The following is a 19,777-nucleotide window of genomic DNA, read 5'->3' as shown; positions in this document are numbered from 1 at the left end:
GTCGTCTATACCAAAATAACAAAACAAATTCAGTAATTGTTTTTGAGTGTTGTAGCAGTAAATTGGTTGAACATCTGCTCACAAACAAGCCCTTCCTGCTTTTACTCATCCTTAGAGCAAATTTAAATTGTTTCTGTTTAAAACCAGCAAGCAGTGTCCAACAAGTTAGACAATTGTAATCATAAATCCCTGGAATAATCTGTGTTTAGTGAGCATAAAGTAAATGAGCTGGGTAAATTTGCTCTGCATCACTCTTTCAAAAAAGAAGCCAGACTCTTCAAAACAGATTTGTGTACATCTTTAGCAAAGGGAGGAATTTTTGCTGGTTTAAGTGCCTTCCATGGTATTTGTAAGTATACTGATAGGAAACAACGAGATTTTATGGACATACTAGATTGTCAAGGAATAGTTTGCTTGTTGGTTTTGTTTGGGTTTTTTTGAGCTCATGGTTGGTGTTAGCAACATGAGCAGCCTTTTATGTAAGCACCACTTGAACTATGCCAGTGTCTGAGTGAGAGTTTTCCCCAGTTTCACAGAGATACTGTATGTATTTAATCAGAGCCTACCACTTAACTAAAGTTTGTTATCACGGAATGGTTGGGGTTGGAAGAGACCTCTGGAGATCATCTGGTTATACTTGGGATGACTCAGAGATGCGCTGTGCACTTCAACATTCACCACAGTTTTCTCAAATTACTCCACAAAGCTGTGTCCTCAGCACAGGAAGAGGAGACTCAAGCTCTCATCATGCATTGACAAGCAACTAACTCAAATGTTTCTGTGGACGTGAAAGGCTAAAGCAAAACTGCATAGTCTCAGTGTATATGGGGACATCATAGCCAAGGTCCTGCCTGTTTGCTTCGTGATATTTATCTGTTAGCAGAGGTCATGCAGGAGCAGTCTCCAGGGTGATTTTGTTCAGATTCTTTGTGCCATGCTGAGGTATCTTCTCAGAAAATAGATTGTTATTTAGGTTATGGATGGTATGTAATAACAGGCCATTAGTCATATCTGTTGGTCCATAATGTGACCTACTTTTGATAAAAATGAATGACAAAAGGGACTGATTTAAGCTATGATTAACCAAGATTTTTTAGGAAAGTGTGAAATATTCATTGGCTTAGCTTTTCTCACTTGCACTAATGAAAATTTCTGAGTGGGCTTCTCTATTGAAGTTGGCCATAAAATAAAGTTACTTAAGGAAGGGAAGAAACTTTCCGTGCTTAAAATACTGGAAGGAAAAAAGGGTTTACTAATTTGTGGGATGATATGTACCTAAATGAAGAAAAAAAAATCTAAACTTACCTTGCCAGTCATTGCTGAGTGTGGGATCTGGTGAGACTCTTGCAGATCCTTCCCTCTGATGTTGACTTATTTTAAACATGCCAGTATTAAGTGCAGAAGTGTTAAACACCCTTTTCCTCTGTATCAACCAACCTTGTTTTGATTTATGTTCTGTTGAATGGATTATCTTACAATTTTGTAAGAAAACTTGGTTGGACATGTATCACCTAACAGTGTCAATTATTTTAAGACTGGTATTATTTCTTAAATTGACATTTAGAAGAAGCCATACATTAAAAGCCCCATACATTAAAAAGAGTGTGAGTTACATGAATCTAATATTCATTAACTCTGTTAGCTTAATTCCTGTTTGTTTGGCATTTTGTGTTTTTTTGGCCCTCTTTGGAAAGCCTTGTTAGTTATTGCAGACCTTTTAGGCTGTTAAAAAACCCAAACCTATAATCCCTATTTACCTGCTGTGGACTGTGGTGGTTTAAATATCTTCAGAACTGCTGAGAAACTGTCAGACATGAATTTGCTAAAGGGCATCTACTCTGGTCAGCTCAGAAATGGCAGATGACCTGCTGGTGTGAAAACACCACATTCACATGCTATCACAGGGCCCTACAGGCACATTCACAGTGCCCCAGGTGACTAAAGAGTTATATATCTGTGTCTGGCCAGATTCAGGGCAAAGATTATGTGTTACAAGTGGGGCTGCTTGATTTGTAGTAAGGAGAAAAAAAGATAATTTTACTTCTCATCCTTCATGTGATACTTAAAAAATCCCATTTATTTAATGCAGACTTTGCAAGTGCAAATGAACGTCATCCTCCAAGGATTGTGAGGGGTAACATTTCTAATTAATTCTGGCAGGTTTGGGGTTTTGTTTTCCCCAGCATTTGTGGTCAGGTGAGCTTGCTGTCTCCCTCATGCAGTACTGCACCTGCCTGGGGAAACCAAAATGGTATTTGATTAAATTGACACATTTGTGGTGAAACTCATGTTTCTTTTTATACCCTGGAGGAGGTGGGGGATCATTTTGCAAAGGGTTTTCTGACCCCTTTCTAGAGAAAAACTGATTCTGAGTTTTGACTGGAGTGTGAGACCTTGCTGTTGTAAAGAAGTGAATTGAGAAGGACAGGATCCGAAATGCCGGGCAGTGCCTGCCCCGAGGGCTGTGGGACACTCGACTGGTGCCTTGGGGCACAGCTGTGCTCTAGGGGGTCTGCAAGGGCTCAGTGCTTTCCCGGGAACTCTGCTACTCTGCAGTAGCCCCCGGTCGCTGAACTGGCTGAGTGTGGGATTTTTGGTTTGGTTTGGTTTTTAAATGTGGCTTTTTACTGTGAATGGGGAACCTGCCTTTGAAAAGGTTCTTGAATTCTAATTTTAATTCTCTTGTTTATGTTAGTCTTTCATTTCTAGATCCAGAATAGATGGGGCTGCATTCAGCAAGAAGTGTTTGTCCTTTAATTTCTGCGTAATTGAATGCCAGCTTTCAATTCAGCTGTACTGAAATCCATTGAAAAAGAGATATTAGCGTGGTGTTTGTTCAGATTTCCATTTTTTTAAGAGAAAAGCTGGCAATATACTCAATTCTGCTCTCCTTGCTCTTTCACAATAGCTACTCCCTCTTAATTGCAGTACCTTATGCAATAAACAGTCCCATGGGTTTCACTAACGCTGTTTAGGGATTTGAATACCACAGTGTTAGCAGAAATGAGAAAAATGAATAGTGCTTTTAAGAAGTGCAGCGTTTGGCAAAACACTCATAGTTTGTACATGTATCAAACATTAATTCCGGTTTTTTACTTATGAATCAATTTAAATTATTGCAGAAAAATATCATGTTAATGATGTTTTTTGAGATACCTGGTATGACATTTGGGATCCTATTAAAGGAATTCTACTTTATTCTATTGTAGTCTTGAAAAACAATTTTTATACTGTAAAGTATAGCTTGAATTGGTTAAGTTCTTGTATGAAAAATAAAAAACACCTCACATTTTACAAGTTCCACCAGAAGTAACCACATGGACAGGGATTGGCTCATGCATACTTGAATTAGTGGTCAAACCTGTTCAGTATTGCAGGTATATTAAATGTTTTGTTTAAAATGGCTTTGTTTCTCTTGATTTCCTAGTAGGACCTTTGTGGGCTTTTTGTAGCTTTCCCTGTCCCCTTGTCACTGACATAGCTGGCCAAAATAATCCTGTGTCTTGCAGCTGTGAGCCCTGAACATGTCCTGACTGTGCTTTGCTGTCCTTGTGGACGAGCTCTGCTTTGAGTCGTGCCCATTCCTCCCATACATATGAAAAACATTAGCAGGAAAGGCAGAAAAACTCACATTTGTGTTTAGAAAATGTGTTTTGTTTCAGGTAATAACATCAGCATTACAATTAAAAAAAAAATAAACACTGGAGCTGTGCTTTGTCCTGGATTTATCTAGGCTGTTCATTAACATGACCTGTAATTTTAATAGTGTCATTCAAGCAGATCAGCTGGTATGCTTAGATTTAAATGAAGATCAGCTCAGCATGAAACTTGTTGTAATTGCTTCTTGTTGAATTTTTTTTTTTTAACTGAGACTTTTTATCTGCTTTTTTCTTTTAAATTAGCATGTTTAGTGAACTGCCTTTCTATTGGAATTACATCATAGCGATCACATTTCTTCTCTCAGGAGAAGGACGAAAGTGAAACAGAAGTTGAAAGACTTACTTTATTAAAAGAACAACAAACAAACAAACAAAGTAACAGCAAAAAACCCAAGCAGACAAACAAAACCCCCACCAATACAAACAAAATTCCCTTACCCAACCAACCAAAAAACCCCTATACCCTTCAAATAAAAAACTCCCAAGTCATGTCTTACTTCAGAGGACACTGACTTTGCAAGGGGCCAGAAAATCCATCTGAAACAATTTTTATTTTGGGTTTTGTGTTTATTTTGTGACTGTTTCTTGATGTGGCTGTTGATGGCAGAGGCTGGGCTTGGGTTCCTCTCTGTGAATGTGTGAATCTGCTGCTGCTGTTGTCTTCCATTTATTTTGTTTGTTTTTATGCTGCCTACAGCATTCTTCTGCCCCTCTACTTTTAAGTGCCCTACTTTTAATTCTTCTGCCCCTCTACTTTTTTCCTTTTATGGCTTTGTAAAATTAGCTTTAACACTGATTGACATCGCCTTTATTGTCTCTTTTAGGATTGACTCTTGTCTGGCTCTATTGCTTACTCTTCACGAAATTGTTTTTATTGTCTTGAAATTGTCTTTAATAATGAAGACCAGAATTTCTGGATGGTTTTCAGCTTTTTGATACAAAACAAAGACGCTAATATTCTGAGCCCTGCTGCTACATGACAAAGTGTTTTAGAACTCCTTAGAGTTGTAAATTAAACGTCTGAAATCAAAGTCCATTAGCTTCTTCAGCTGTCTTTTTGGTTATCATCTAACAGCAATGACCAGCATTGGTTTGGTTATGTCTGTTTTGAACTAAAGAATACAATTCTCACTTCTTTTGTCAGTTTATAGTTTAACTAATATACAAGTTTGCAGTGTGGCTAGATTATACTGCATTGACATCTAACGTGTAGAGCTTACATGCATTTCTTTCCTGAGCAGAAGACTGGACTGCCTGCTTGAACTCAGCAGTGAAACTAGTTTTGTCAAATCTTTTAACCCTAAAGCAGGGGATTTACAGCTGATGCAATGCCTTCAAGTTGGTTGATGCTGTGGAGCTAGCACGATGGTTGCAACCTGCAATAAATTTAGATTGCCAATCTTTTACAAAGTATAAGGGTTTTTTTTCTTCTGTAACACGCTAGGAACAAATGATAAGGTCACTGATAACATTGCATGTGTTTTTGGATATTCACCTTCCTGTTCTCAGTCACCAGCATTATTTCAGGCTATAGAATTGCCTTTCATATGGGAATAGTGTCAATGTATCAAGAACTTTTCTCCAGGAAAACAAGGTGGTCTGGCATCACCCATCTTTCTTTACCAAATGCTATTGCCGTAACCATTATAATTGCCTAGGAATTAATTCTCTTTAATCAGCTGTGCTGTCTTAAACATGGCAGAAACAGCAGTTGTAGCTCATACAGTGCTTAAAATGGGGCTTGTGTGTGGGTAAGAAATACATGATTTTTAATAGCTTGGGGTCATTCAGCTGGATAAATGTGGAACTATTTAAGTACCAAGGGTTGTTCTGGACCTTGTTGGCAAATGAAATTTTAGGAAACAGAAGCCTTTTAAGTGCAATCAAGAATTATACAATTCAAAGATGGCAGAAGTTCATTCTGTTCATATATGAATGTGATTCCTGTACAGAGTTTGTAGCTTTCATGGGAATTCCAGAGTTGGACTCACAGTTACAAATAATTTAATTTTTTGTGATTAGAGTTGTGGTCTTTGAGTATATATAATATAAACTACGTGGTTCAACTCTAAAATGGATCAGAGAACGTTGGTGTTAGGATTTGGGTGAGACAGCCTCATATTTTAGTAGAAGAGTTCGGAGGGCAGAGCCCTGCTTGTATCTGTACCATGTAAATTTTGTATGCTTTTAGAAAATTGTATTGACTGGGCAGTTTAAGTGCTTGCCACCCTTCAGGATTCTGAAATTCCATTGTGCCAAAGGACTCCTGAGGCAGTAGCTACTTTGGAAACTGATTTACAAAAAAGGCTCTGTTTGGAGGATGATATTATATGCTCCTCATCTCTACAAGCTACCCTGTTCTTTTCATTAGTTGGTACTTCTCTAGGATGCATTCCTGTCATGCTTTTGTTCTAATCCCTTTTTTCACAACATGAAAGAAAATCCTCTGTTTCATGTGTTCCACGGAGCTCCTTTCATCCTTCAAAGTGATGTTACTTATTTTGTGATGTAATTGCCCATATGAGCTTGCTTTTGAGCTGTAAAACTAAGTATTGTTTTTGTTGGCAGGGTTATAATGTTTGCCCGTTTACCATGTCATTGATTGATAACAGTAATGAAGTAAATAACTGAAGGATTTCACCTGTTTTCTTCTCTCATTTTCATGTTTTTCACAGGTTCATTGCTAAACCATGTGCCTTAGGCCTTAAAGTCCAAGCCAACGGACCACAGAAAGCTCAACCTAATGCTATCCTGGAAAAGGTTTTCACAGCTATTACAAAGGTAGAGTGTCTTACTAAAATATTTACCTTATGAAGTGGGATGTGGCTCTGTAAACTAACTTTGTCTGAGCAAAGCAAAGCTAACAAATAAATGCATTTTTACACCTAAAATCAGAAATGCAAATACTGGGGATGTCATTAGTATGTCAATTTGAGCAGTTGTGTATCTCTTTGTGATGCCTCCTGTAGGCTTTCAATCAAAAAAAAAATTGTCACAGAAACACTTTGTAGATGCCGCATAGCCACCTACTATTTTTTTCTTCTTATCTGTTAGAAATTTTTGCAAAATAGTTGGGTTTTTTAAATTAAAAAAGAGCTCATTGTGAATCAGTAAGATTGATGTTTTCCATGAAACTTCAAAGCTGTCTTGCTGATGTCCCAGCTACAGGAGAACAAGATAGAGAAGTGGGAGAAATGGATTAAATAATGTTTTATTTACAGCTTGCATCTCTTTTTTTACAAGTTTTTCTCCCACAACTTGTATCTCTGTCTCTACATCTCTCACCATATGACATCTTAAGTAAACCTGTATGTCATTCTGTCCATGCTTTTGAAGCATCCCAAATTTTTCTGCAGATGCTTTCCAATCCCACCTTTGTTTCAGGCTGCAGCCGGGCACCAGTGTAGAATTCAGAGAGTATTAAAGTCATGAAGGGCAAAATTTGGTTCAGTGTCACAGACAGTGAAATACGCTGTGGACCTGTCTTGCTTGTGTGTCCTACACCATCCTGAGATCACCATGGCACTTGGTGTGACTTTTGTCCTGTTTTCAGGGAGGGAATTGTATATGCCTTGTTCCTGAATGCTGCAGGATATACTCTCGCAAACTCAGCTGAAGGGAGAATGATTAGGTGCTGTTTGTTGTGGGGTTATTTGTGATTTATTTTTTTTTTATATTTCCTGGTAGAATCTGGTAGTCTGACACAGGGCCTGAAATACCTGTGAGTGTGAAGAGCTCCAAAGGAAAGCATTTACTTTCCTGCAAGAATCTGGTAGTTGCTCTCAGAGAAACTGTCCAATTTAGCTAACAGCCTTTTTTGAATCCTGTACAGCGTTTCTCTCTAGTCAAACTCCCAGGAGCTGCACCAAACATTTCATTTTTCTAAGGCTACAGAAACTGCTTTTCTTAACCTTCCATTGAAAAGCTAGTGGTTACCTTGGCTTCATTGAGAAAAAAAACTTCATTGAGATGGGTGGCAAATACTTCACCCTTCTCTTGTCTCATCCTTTCCTTTCCCTGTCTTTCCTGTGCTTTCCTGTGTTTTCGTGGAGGCTGATAGACAGAACTTCAGCCTAACAAAAGTTTTGCTGGTTTATATCTTGCAATATTTAAAAATTTAAAGCTCTTTGTTGCAAGAGCTCTTGTATCTCACTCACTGTATGTATCTGGCTTGCAGAAATAAGGCTAAAGTTCCAGAAAACAGATTGTCCAAAGCTCTTTCTGTTTCTTTAAAAAAGGATGTGATCAGGAGAAATCTATAAGTAGTACATGTGCTTTACTGTGCATGTAGAATTGCTGTATGACTGGAGATTTGTCCTGTACTACTCTTCAAATTCAGGACAGACTCATTTTCTTTTGCCTTACCTCTGCACTGGTTTGAAGCCATGCTAATGGTATGAGATTTCCACATTTTATGCTTTGGAGAATATTTGTGTGTATTTAGTTTTACAAAAGAGAAAATAATTCTCTCACTGTTGTCAAGGTGATTTTCCTTTTGAAATTGTCACTTTGTTTAATGACCTCATTTTCTAACATTGTCATGCACAAACGTGGGATTTGTCTTCTTTCTGTGTCAGTCAAACCATCTTCCCTTGTGCAATAGTTGATAGGACAAAGATCCTGACGTAGGAGGGTTGAGCAGGTAGAGCATGTGGCAGGCAGTGGGGTGTTTGTGAGCGCCACTGCTCCAGGAATGCATGGCATTTTATGCCTACTAAACTTCACTTCCAAGTTTCAAGCAAGTTTCAATCCGTTGTCCCTTTTAAGTTTCTTATTAGTAGTGGACCCACATGTCATGTAACAGCATCTGTCCTTCTAGATTAATAATTGTAATTATAAATTTATTCTGACATGCATCTGCCAGTAGAGATTTCGTTGAATGTATTTCTGTGTATCCATATGTTAGACAGGCAGCCTAGATAAGAAGGCAAGAGTCAATTACTCAGAATCAATTCAGTGATTCTGAATTTAAAGTGTTAATGCAGTTGGACAAGAAAATAATTTTTGTGCTTCTCTGTTTTGTAGCATCCAGATGAGAAGAGGCTGGAAGGCCTCTCCAAGCAGCTGGACTGGGATGTACGCAGCATTCAACGTTGGTTTCGACAAAGACGCAACCAGGAAAAGCCCAGCACCCTTAGGAAGTTCTGTGAGAGCATGTAAGGATGCGTGTTCTCTTCTTGAGTCTTGTTGAGCCTGTTTCTCATCAGTTTTCCCCTTTGCTTTTCACAGGTATTTTTGTAGAGAGGTAGAAAGTTATAAAAAATGGTAGAATATAACTTTAATGAGAAAACAATCTTCATTCTCCTGAAGGAGTCAGACTATATTTTTCGTGTACTTTCAGTGGTCAAAAGCTTTCAGAAATCATGTAGTTGTGATTCTATACTTTGAGCGCACCAGCCTGATCCTTTACCACAAGTCACCTGGTGTTAGTGTACTGTCCTTACAGCACTACCTTTAGCCATACAACCTGGTGGGGAGATGAGATAGACGATTGATGAAAGGTAGTTGGGTTGTTAAATAAAAAGAAGACAAAAGATAAATTGTCTAAAGATGATTGCTCTTTAATAAACAGAAAAACTTAAGTGTCAGAATGCTTAAGTCCTTTCTTTGGTATTTCCAGCTAAAATCCTCCTTACTTAATGTTTAATAAAGCAAGGCAGGATGAGATTATGGATAGACCCAGTTATCCTGCTGCCAGCAGCTGGTGGCCTTAGAGTTACTAATTTTTGAGATCAGTGAAGAGCCACCCATTTTTCTGCAAGGATTGTAGCTGTTAACTTGTCTTCCAAACTTGTAGGAAAGGCTGTGGAATCTTGGGAAAAATTACAGGTGTACTAGCCTTAGAGCAGGTATATTTGTGTGGTACATTTTGGTGCCTCTGTAACTCAGCACAAAGACTTCACTGTCTTGCACTGGTGCCAGTGCATTTGGGTGGGCCTAGCAGTAGAAAAATTTAAGCCTACCACAAAATACTGTCACAGATAGGATAGTAATGGGTGCTGAATTTGCTCCTGTGTGGCATACATTATCAAAAAAGCATGCAAATGTCAGCTGTGAATGCAGACTGGAAGGCAAGTTCAAGGTGTTGTGAAGTGTTGACAGAATTTGGTGCCAGCTGTGTATAGAGGGAGCCATTGGGCATTTCTGCAATATGTGTACTTAATAGTAATGATAAAATTTGTCCAAAAAGAAGCAAGGTGGCATAAATAATAGGTGGATACTTCAGGTTCTATCTTGTAATGGTTTGCAAGAGGTGCAGTGGGAGCTGCCTCTCTATTTCTACATGTAAATAATGCTGTGGGAATGTGGTGTTATCCAACTAATTGTGTGTGCCTTGTCCTAGGAGCATTTCCAGTGATGGAGTGTGTAGCACCAGCTGATCTGATACATCTTGGACAATGTTTTTGGCACATAGTCAGACTGCCACTGAGAACCCAGGGTTACCCTTTCATCCCTTCAATATGGGTGTTAAAGTGTTGTTAAATTAAATCTGTCCATCAGGGCGCTAAGTGAGGTACTTCAGAAAGTTTTGACTGAATAAATCCTTTGGTGTAAGGTCTGTTGCCTTTTCATATCTATTGAGTTAATGGGGTGGCTTTTTAGATGTAGTTTCTGTGTGTGGCAGGTGCTTTGAAGCTATGAGCTACCTGAAGTTCATGTTCCCACAACAGTCATGTGAAGGGGATCACTCAAGCCTTCACTAATTCGGGAGCCGCTGGAGAGTTTTGACAGAGAATGAAATACACCCTTACATAATAAGCAAGTGCAGAGCAAGCAAAATGACAGTGATCTCTGCCTACACCTTCATACTGCTGAGCTGCTGCTGTCCCTCCAGAGAAAGCTTCAGTTTTGCTGGCAACAGCACTGATTGACTGTGGCTTAGGAAGAAAAGTGACAGAACCCACAGCAAATGTGGATCTGCTTAAAAAGAGCTCTAACTCTTTTTATGTGGAGACGATTCAATATACTGCTAGACAAAGTGTTCCTTGGTCCCAGAGTGGCTTTTCCATGATGAAAGGGAAAAGGAGCTCTGCCAGAAGGGCTGTAGGCCGGTTTTGACTGTCTTATCTTTCTTGCAAATGAATAGCGTGGGCACTATCTAAGGTAGAGTAGCTTCAACAGGACAAAGACTGGGAGTGAAATTTGATGATAAACAACTCTTGCCTAAGATGAATGACAGCCAAGATCCAGCCCCAAACACACCATGCCAGTAATTTCATTACTAGATTCTTATAGTCCCGGATTTCTCACTTTGTCTACCCCTTCCCTTCTTTTCCTTTTCAAGCAGTTAAAATTCGGGTCATGAACAGAGTGCAGAGAAACTCCAAAACCTACACTGCTTTTTTGGAAGGGTAGGGGGTGTTTGGGTTGTTTGATTTTGGTTTTCTTTTGGGATTTTTTCCTGGTTTGTTTGGGGGTGGTTCTTGTTGATTTGTTAGTTTTTGTTTGCTTTTGTGGGGTGTTTTGTCTCATTTGATTTTTGTTTTGTTTGTTTGTTATGTTTTGTTTTTTCCAAAGGGAATAATGCCTTTTCTGCCAGTCTTTGTCAGGTAGTCTGGCCATGGGCAGATGGTGGTGTTATGAAGAAAAAATCGGTAATAAAATCTCTTGTCCATAGGTACTATTTGTGTCACAGCATTGTAGTGAAAATAAATTACTTTTTCAGGAACCTTAACCAGTATTCATGCCGTAGAGTTTTGTGTGTCTGAAAGAGAAGGTGTGATTTGATTATTGGAGCCACAGAGAACCTAATGGTGAGACTTCAGTGGTATTATGCACCTGCTTAAGCTTTTAGATGTTCTGGTGATAAGTACTTGCATGAAATATGCAGAAGATAATTTCACTAGGTGATGATTAATGTACATAATCACCAGGTGGTGATTAATGATCCTTTTAGAGAGACAGTGATAAGTGCAGCACTGAGTATTATTTTACTAGCAAGCCAATCCTTCTATCCCAAGGATTTGGTGATTCTGGCTTGAAACTTGGAGTTTAAGTCACAGTTTGTAGTCACTAGGAAAGGTATTTACTTTGTGTAACCTCAGATTACAAAGCTCAGGCACTTAGGCTGCTATATTAGCTGCAGGGGGTAGTCTGTCCATAGCTTTTCTTTTTCTGTTGTGTGAATCGATAACATTTTTGCTCCTTTCCTCATCTTGAAATATCCAAGATGCATAAAGGATGAAAAAAGTGGTCAACTGAGTGTGCAAAGTGGACTTTTCTACTTCCATGTATTTCTGTTGGGTTTTTATTGTTCTTTTCTCTCTGTCCCTATGGCACAGCCTAACATCAAGAAAATTACTTTACTGATTGCGAGACAGAATACAGGATCCAAGAATGTCTTTGTTCATGTTTGATGTGTCAGGAAGCCAATGCAGTAGTGATTCCCAAACCACTTCCAGTTTCTTCCCAGTTTCAGTATGTTGTGCTTCTGTTCACACTAGCAGTGTGTAGGCATGTCTGGTTTTCTAAAAGACTTAGTATAGAAAGAGACAGCATTCCATCCTTCCCCCTTGTTGTCTGGAGCAAAGGAAAAGAACCTATGTTTATGGCTTGCTGCATACAAGCCATAAGTTATTAGCCTGGGATTTTGTCAGGCTGATAACTTGTCTGTCCAACAGCTATGTACATTTAAGCAAGCTGTTTATTAGAGACATTTACATGGTTTCTAAGGAGTGGCTGGAAGAAACATATGGCCAAGAGAGGTGTTTTGAGTTTATGCAACATTCTGCATGTGAAAATATGGAAATGTGCCGACTGAAGAGCCAAAGATCTATTTTTTCCCCACCTCGTTATTCTCTAGAAGAAGCTTGGATACTAAAATGTCTGTAAGTAGGGTGTCTTTTAGTTCTGATATAGGGAAGAGAAGAGCCTCTGTCTCATATCCTAGCTAGACATTCTTTTTGCTAAGGAATTGAAGTTTTGTTTATGCATGTTGCTTTGGAGGAAGACTTTATCTATCTATGACTGTATATATGTGTGTATGTGTGCACATGTATGTGTATAGGTATAGAAAAATACAGGTTGGGTATTTTTCCTTATTATGCACATTTGTGTGAAAATTTTATGGGCTGTTTGCAACTTCTTGGCGCACAGTGCTTTTCTCAAGTACAGAGTAATTCTCTCCTACAAAATTGTACTGGAAAAAACCCTATGCAAGCGAAAGAAATTAAGACAGCTGTTTGGTTGTTGAAATTCTGAACTGTGCTGATACAAATCTTAAAATGCATGAAAGAATTCATCAGTCTGTGCTTTGTGTTGAGCAGTAAAGCACTAGAAAATAAATAGGCTTTTAGCTCTGAATTTTTAATAGCATCAGGCTCGCCTAAATCAGCTTCTAAAACACTTCTGATCTCAGCAGAAATATGTGGTAGATGGTGGTTTGGATCTGTTAAATTCTGATTTGTCAGCTGCTTCAGTGCTACATGGAATGAAGTACTAACCAGTGTTTCATGACCAGAAGAGCAAACAAGGGGATGGGTCTGTGAAGTCATGCTAGATTCTTTGGGGCAGGTGTGGTAGTTACTCTTCAATGGCCACAGAATTGCACTATTTCCCCTGTTTTCCTCTGCTGTTTTCCGTGGAACAGGAATGGCTGTTCCTCCCCTCTCTCTAAAAGGTGTGAGGCATAATCTGTTCCTTGCTTATGTGGTCTGTTCTGATCTAAAGCACTGGTAACTCAATCAGATGCTTGGTAAAAGGGAAACCGCACACCTGACTAATGCGCTGATAAACAGACGTCCTCCTTGCTATTGTAATTCTGAATTCTTTTTTTTTCTTTTTTTTTTTAACTGGGCAGACACTTAGTTCTCCCGCTTCCTCTCATTGTAACCAGCTGCCCTGGGCTATGTTCTGCTGTGGGCTGGGTGCTATGTCTGGGGCAAGTGCTTCTGTTGACAAATGATCACAGGACAATTGTCTCACCTGAAAGAGCAAGCATCAAGGAAAATCAAAAATTTTAGGAAGTGACTGTGAAATAGTAGCAAACTCGGAAATGAGGCATAGTATTAAAAGCCTCTGTGTAATTACTGGTTTCTTTCTTCTGACACACTTAGTACAGAAACAGTTAATAGGACTGAAACACTTTTACACAGGTGAAAAACCTGAGTAATTTGCTTTTTTTTTTTTTTTGCTGATCCTTAACTTCTTTACTATTTTCAGTATTTCAGTTAGCTTTCTGTGACCTTGAATGAAATACTCATTGGCACTTCAGAGAAACTTTTACAATACTGCAGCAGTTAATTCATATTTCTGTTAATGGTGTCTGAAGGACACTGTATTTTGTGATATAATTGAGAACCATGCAGTGGATGCAATGAAAACAAAAAACTGCAAGCCCATGAATTCTCATGATGTTTCAGAGCTGTATTTTGTATGAATGTAAAGTAGACCCTGGGCATATGGTATCCACTATTCCAGCCCTGAAGACTGGATACAAGCCTATCCAAACTAGTTGAGTTTTTGCCACCTTGACCTCGATGAGATGTCTGGGTAAGGATTCATATATCAGGTGTTACAGATTTAATGATGACATTAGTGTAAGACAAGGGGAACAAAACAAGCTGGGTCTTACGCTACTCAGGGAACAGTGTCTTTGGAGGGAGTAGGGCTCTTATTTGGTGAACCCTATAAAGCTGGGTTGGCTGACACTATTTTTCTTTTTGCTGCTAGACTGGTATGAGCAGGACAGACTGTTCCATTGCCATTTTAAATTAAAATAATTATTAAATGTAATTGAAGCTTTGGTACTTTGCAGATGCAAATGGCAGCATGGTGACTGTAGATGCTACAAGGGTTGTGCAGGAGATCAGAAAGACTAGGGAAGAAAAGAGAGGGTCACCTCAGTACATAAAAGCATATGGAAATGATAGATTGGATAAAGAAAAATGGAGAACAGCAAGTGCCTATTTGGTTGCACAACACCAGGAGTTTTAAATTAAAAAGAGAAAAGGAGCATATTCAAAACTGAGTAATGATATTGTGGTAATAGCTGCAAGTTCCCCACACCCCTTTCTTAACGACTGTACTTGTCACCTATTGTCCTGCCTTCCCTACTCCACACAGTCCTAGCCACGCCCCCAGTTTTCCCTATTGGTTCCTGTACCCTAACCCCACGTGGCCCTGGCCACTCCCTCGGGTTTCCCCTGTTGGTTCCTGTACTCCTAACTCCGCCCCTGTACCTCCCCTGTACCCAGAGGTCACTGGGCCTGTGTGCTGTCCCTGCCCCTCTGTTTCCCTATAAAACCCCTTACCCTCCGCCATCTTGCTGTCTATGCTCCACGTGTGTTTATGCTCCACATGTGGCTGTGCATGTGAGGCCTTCGCCCTCGAGGCATCTCTGCCTCGGGGAGGTCGTTGGCCTCTGCTGCACCATGCGAATAAACATCTTCCATGGACACAACGCATAGACCCTCCTCGCCTCCTTTATCACCGCCGGTTGTGGAAGCAGACGAACCAGAGCTAGCCTTATGGCTCCCTGGCCGGTGAGAGCGCAGTGTCCAGCCCTGGGACAGAGGGTTTGGAGCACTGAGGCGCTGAACCGGGCTGAGTAGAGAAGCTCTAGGGTAAAGTCTGCTGTAACATCCTCCAAAACCGCAACATAATGAAAACAGTTTTTCACGCTCAGAGTAATTAAACAGGATTTCATGTTTCTTTCATGGAATTAATTGCTATCCTGAGGCAATATGTCAACAGTAATTTGTAATTAAAGAGATTGTTTCATTTACTTGGGCAATCAGGTGTTTGGTATTGTGTTAATAAGTGGATTGTGTCCACAGTTTGCTTAGAAGATTGTTGTGAAGACTAGTGTAAAGTCTTTGAAGTATCACATACTGAAACTGGAGCACAGAGGTAAAGAAGAGAAGAGCCTTGTGACGAATAGCGTTTGTGGCATGAAGGGCAAGTAGGGAGTAGGGGCTCAGGTGCTGGCAGGATCAGATTTGTGAGGTAGCTTGTGGAGGGAGGACATAAGTCTTCAGTGAAAGGGAATTGGAGTCTGTGGAAGTTTTCCAGAACAGGGAAGATGTGACTTTGCTGAGTGCAAGAAGTGTTTATTATAGCTTCAGGTGGTAGGGAAGTTGAGAAAGATTACTCTAATTGCTATCCAAGTGGTAATTAAACTTCAGAGTAATAAAGATGGTCTGGCAATTGTTATCTATAGTAACCATGTAAAATACTGCAGTTTTACCATAGTACTGTAAGAGTTACATCTAGACTCTGGGATTGATACATTCAAGGACCTATTATTCTCTTAAAAGAATTATGTCTAGTAACGTCACTGCAAAGGAAGAGAGATATACTTGAATGCAAGGCCACCATAGAAGGTAGAAGTGAATGAGGCATTTATACTGAGACTCATGTCAGGGAAACTAGAGCTATGCAAAAAGGCCTGGAGGCATGTTTGAGTATGTAAAAAACCCAAGACAGAAATCCTGGTCTGTTTTATATCTGGGTAAAATGTTACTCCATGAGAGCAGCACTCAATAGCTCTGTATGTAACTGATTCTTTCTCCTACTCTCTAAGCCATATATGAAGTCAGTGCATAAAAGTATTGATTAAGCTTTTTATTTTGTGTAAATACATGTTTTTGTATGATGTCATTCAGTGCTGGTTCACTGATGGCTTCTCTGCTCCAAGAGAAAGAGGGTAAGACAATACTGGTTGCCTTGAGTTACATAAGACATAGTAATTCTTAACTTGTGTCCCTGGACACACAAATGCATCAATGGCTGGCAACTTACCCTAATTTTAAAGTTGTGAGAACATAGTGCAACCACTGACAGCAATTTTAACACTTGTTCTCTACGATAAATCTCTATGATAAACACATCTCTATGATAAATCAATGGTAGACATCTTGCATGTACCTCCTCTCCAACATACAGCTTGCCCAGCACTCACATTTCCAAAGGCAGAATCTGGGCAATCACACCCAGCTGCTACAGCATGGTTTGCTCTGGGTTTATGCCTTCAGCTTTGCCTCTTGGAACATCTGTGTTAGGCATACTTGCACAGGCTGGCTGCAGCTGTAGTTCAGCAGCACAGGCTACCATTGTACATCTAATAAGAAGTGAAGGCCACCTCCCTGAGCTCTGCATCCTTGCCCTCTGATATGCCTTCCCAGACAGCTAGCTGTACAGCTGTTCTGTAGGGTGACCCACTATAGTCTCTGTGGTTAAAGGTTACCCTGTGTACAAACATAGTGTGCTCATCAGTCAAATTTTCCTGTTGTGGGTCTTAGGTTTGCTGGAGTTCTTTTTATTGTGGTTGTGGAGAGTGTGAATGCAGTCCAGAAACAAAAGGGAAACCAGGGAAGCACGGGCAGTCCTTGTATCCAGTGTGAAAGCTCAGGTTTTGATGTGATGTAGGAGAGAAGCGGGGAAATAGCTCCAGCCATGTGGCCCCTTCTGATGTGACGAAGTGGGGGTACATGGTGTGGTGGAGCAGAGCATGGTGTGCTTTGTGGTCCCCTGAGTTCATCTCTTCCTTCTGCCAGCTCTAGGACAAGATTAGATTACCACAGGCTGAGTGAATGAGTGCTTTTCTACTGAACAGCTGCACCTGTGGCTCTGTTTGTACCCTTTATCTCATTCTTCCTATAATTTTTTAATATTGAATAGTAAAATATTGACGCTGGATCTTCCCCTTTTGCCCTGCTGTCCTGCTGCTTTAAAAAAGCTGAATCATCTGGAGAAGGGGAAGATGGTAGTAGACTTCTTGCAACTCCATGGTATGCTGCTCAAGTTAGCTCAGGGCTGATATGAAACAGACGCCAGCATTAGGCAAGGTTGGCAGTTCCCTCGTGATTCCTTTGCTACTGTATCTGCCATAGCTACATATGAATCTGGTCTGTGATCACTGTTTTCTGTTTTTAAGCTGGGCATTAAGACTTCTCACTGCCCAGACATAGTATTAGGGGGAAATTATAAAATCAGTTAAGTGTCAGGAGTTGCCAGCCCTCTTTCCATGCTGTTCTGCTGGAGCAGACAGGCAAAGATGTCCATGCCATATCCTCATTATATGCTTACCATATTTTTAGACTGTGCTTTAAGCACTTATCATTTTGCATCTTATGAAATTCCCCTCTTCCCTCAAATTGGATTACTTAAAACTCTGAATCCCCTGGCCTTACTGCCTTCTGTGACACAGTTTTTAACACAATTAATACATTTAAATTAACTCATGTGCTCATCCTGCAAAGACACCATCACTTAACATTATCATGTACATTAAGCAAGGTTGTAATAAATTAACTGGGTTTCCATTCTCTTGTGGGTTGTATGTGCTCACCATTGTTTTATATTATGGAAATTAAATAATTCCTCCCTAAATTCTAGTTAATGTGAACACAAATCCAAAATTACAGTAACAATATAATAATTTAAGACAACTAAAGAAAAACTACGAAGACTGCAGTAGCTGCTGCTTTCTTGTGTTCAATGCACCTTAAAACTGAAGGTGTTCTTGATTATGGAAGAGATGAGCTGCCGCTTTCAGTCAGCCTCAGCCTTAAATGAAGTTGGCAAACACTGGAGACAAGTGTCTTGAAAGGGAAGGGACATGGAGACAGAACTGTGGTTTTTCAGAAGAGCCGCAGGAGATGGATGGCCAAGCAAGCAAGGGTTTGGTCTGGGATCAGAATAGTTTAGGTTGGAAAAGACCTCCAAGACCATTGAGTCCTATGTTTGACCAGTTATCACCTTGACAACTAGATCATGGCACTAAGTGCCAGGTCCAGTTGTTTCTTGAACACTTCCAGGGATGCTGATTCCACCATTTCCCTGGGTAGTCTATTCCAATGCTTTCCAACCCTTTCCATGAAGAAATTCTTCCTGATGGACAATCTGAACCTCTCCTGGCGCAGCTTGAGGCCATTTCCTCTGGAAATGGAACAAACCTGAAGACTACTTTTTAAGCTTACTAGATGGCATTCACTGGGGTTAAAAACTGACTCTTGATGTTTTGGGGAGGATATTCTGTGAATGCACCGCTGGAATTTCTTCCACTTTATCATTCTTGTTCTCACTGAGGGATTGGACTGTGTTTTCATCATTTCTTTGGGCATTTCAGGTACTGATCTCTTGTTCTCTTGTTTAAAAATACTTCATTGCTGCCAAAATTTAAGGGCTTAATTAATTTCTGTCTAATGAAACTTTCCAGTAATAAAATCATTCTTGCCCAATAGAATAGCAAATAATGTAAAATAGTTATTATCTGTTAAAAATTAAGGTCAGGTTTATTTCTCAGATCTGTAATAGTGTTTGCCAGTTCTTTAGTTCATCTATGGTGTTGGATTTAAAAGCTGAGCAGAAGAGGGGTAAGACAGCCAAAAAGTTTCTTCCTCACTTTCACAACATGTTCTGCTCATTTCATTGCTTTTATCCTGTATGTTTGGTGTTGGCTCCCTGTATATGCTTTAGTGGTTACTTGTGCAATTTTTACCTTGAACTTTTTACCTCCTTACTGTTTTGTCTTTTTCTGTTTCTCAGATGTTAATTTTGTTGCTAATCCTAACTAAACTTTTGTTTGACTTGTTAGGTATTTTTAGTATGAAGGGAACATGAGCAAGGTACGCTTAGGCTGTAGTAACTTTATGAAACGCATTATACTTTTAAAACTTATTTTATTTATTTATTTAATGAAATGCTACATTCAAATTCAGAATAAATTCTTCATTCATGTGGATGAATTTTTGAGTCTTCTGTAAGTGCAGATTTCAACCAAGTTCTACTCTTATTTTCATTTAAAAAAGAAAAATAACAATGAACAAAATGCTACTTCAGATGGATAACATTCTTAATCCCATTTCTGATGACTTCACAGTTGTTCTCTATGTGTAGAAATAGAAAATGGTGTCTGCCAAATTCACACTGAATCCATACAGATTTGGTTCAACAGGGGTGCCTTTTGCAGTAGTTTGTTCTCTTCCACAGGAGACTGGAAACTGCACAGACTGAGTAGTCCAGAACTATCTAGTATTTTTTCCTATTTCGAGTCTGTACCAAAAGAAAGAAACTTGAGTATGACTTGTGCTCCACAGGCTAGTCACAGTCAGGCTCTATGAAAATACCTTGGTCACTGAAGAGTAAAGTGGCAGTAAGATTTTATTTTGTACACA

At 39.6% G+C, this 19,777-nt stretch overlaps 1 protein-coding gene across 2 annotated transcripts in view; it reads left to right on the top strand.

Moving 5' to 3' along the window:
• Positions 1-19,777, top strand: part of CERS6 (ceramide synthase 6) — a 110,487-nt gene that overhangs the window by 29,065 nt on the left and 61,645 nt on the right. For both annotated transcript variants that reach the window (XM_085066537.1, XM_085066536.1), the window contains exons 2-3: positions 6,335-6,440; positions 8,685-8,815. In XM_085066537.1, coding sequence (XP_084922663.1) covers positions 6,335-6,440; positions 8,685-8,815 — 237 coding nt within the window. The remainder of the gene's footprint in view (positions 1-6,334; positions 6,441-8,684; positions 8,816-19,777) is intronic.

This window comes from Lichenostomus cassidix, chromosome 7, assembly GCF_008360975.1.
Source record: "Lichenostomus cassidix isolate B80296 chromosome 7, HeHo_3.0, whole genome shotgun sequence".
Taxonomy (NCBI): Eukaryota; Metazoa; Chordata; class Aves; order Passeriformes; family Meliphagidae; genus Lichenostomus; species Lichenostomus cassidix.
The sequence above is the reverse complement of the archived record's forward strand: the minus strand, read 5'-3'. Positions and strand labels throughout refer to the sequence as shown.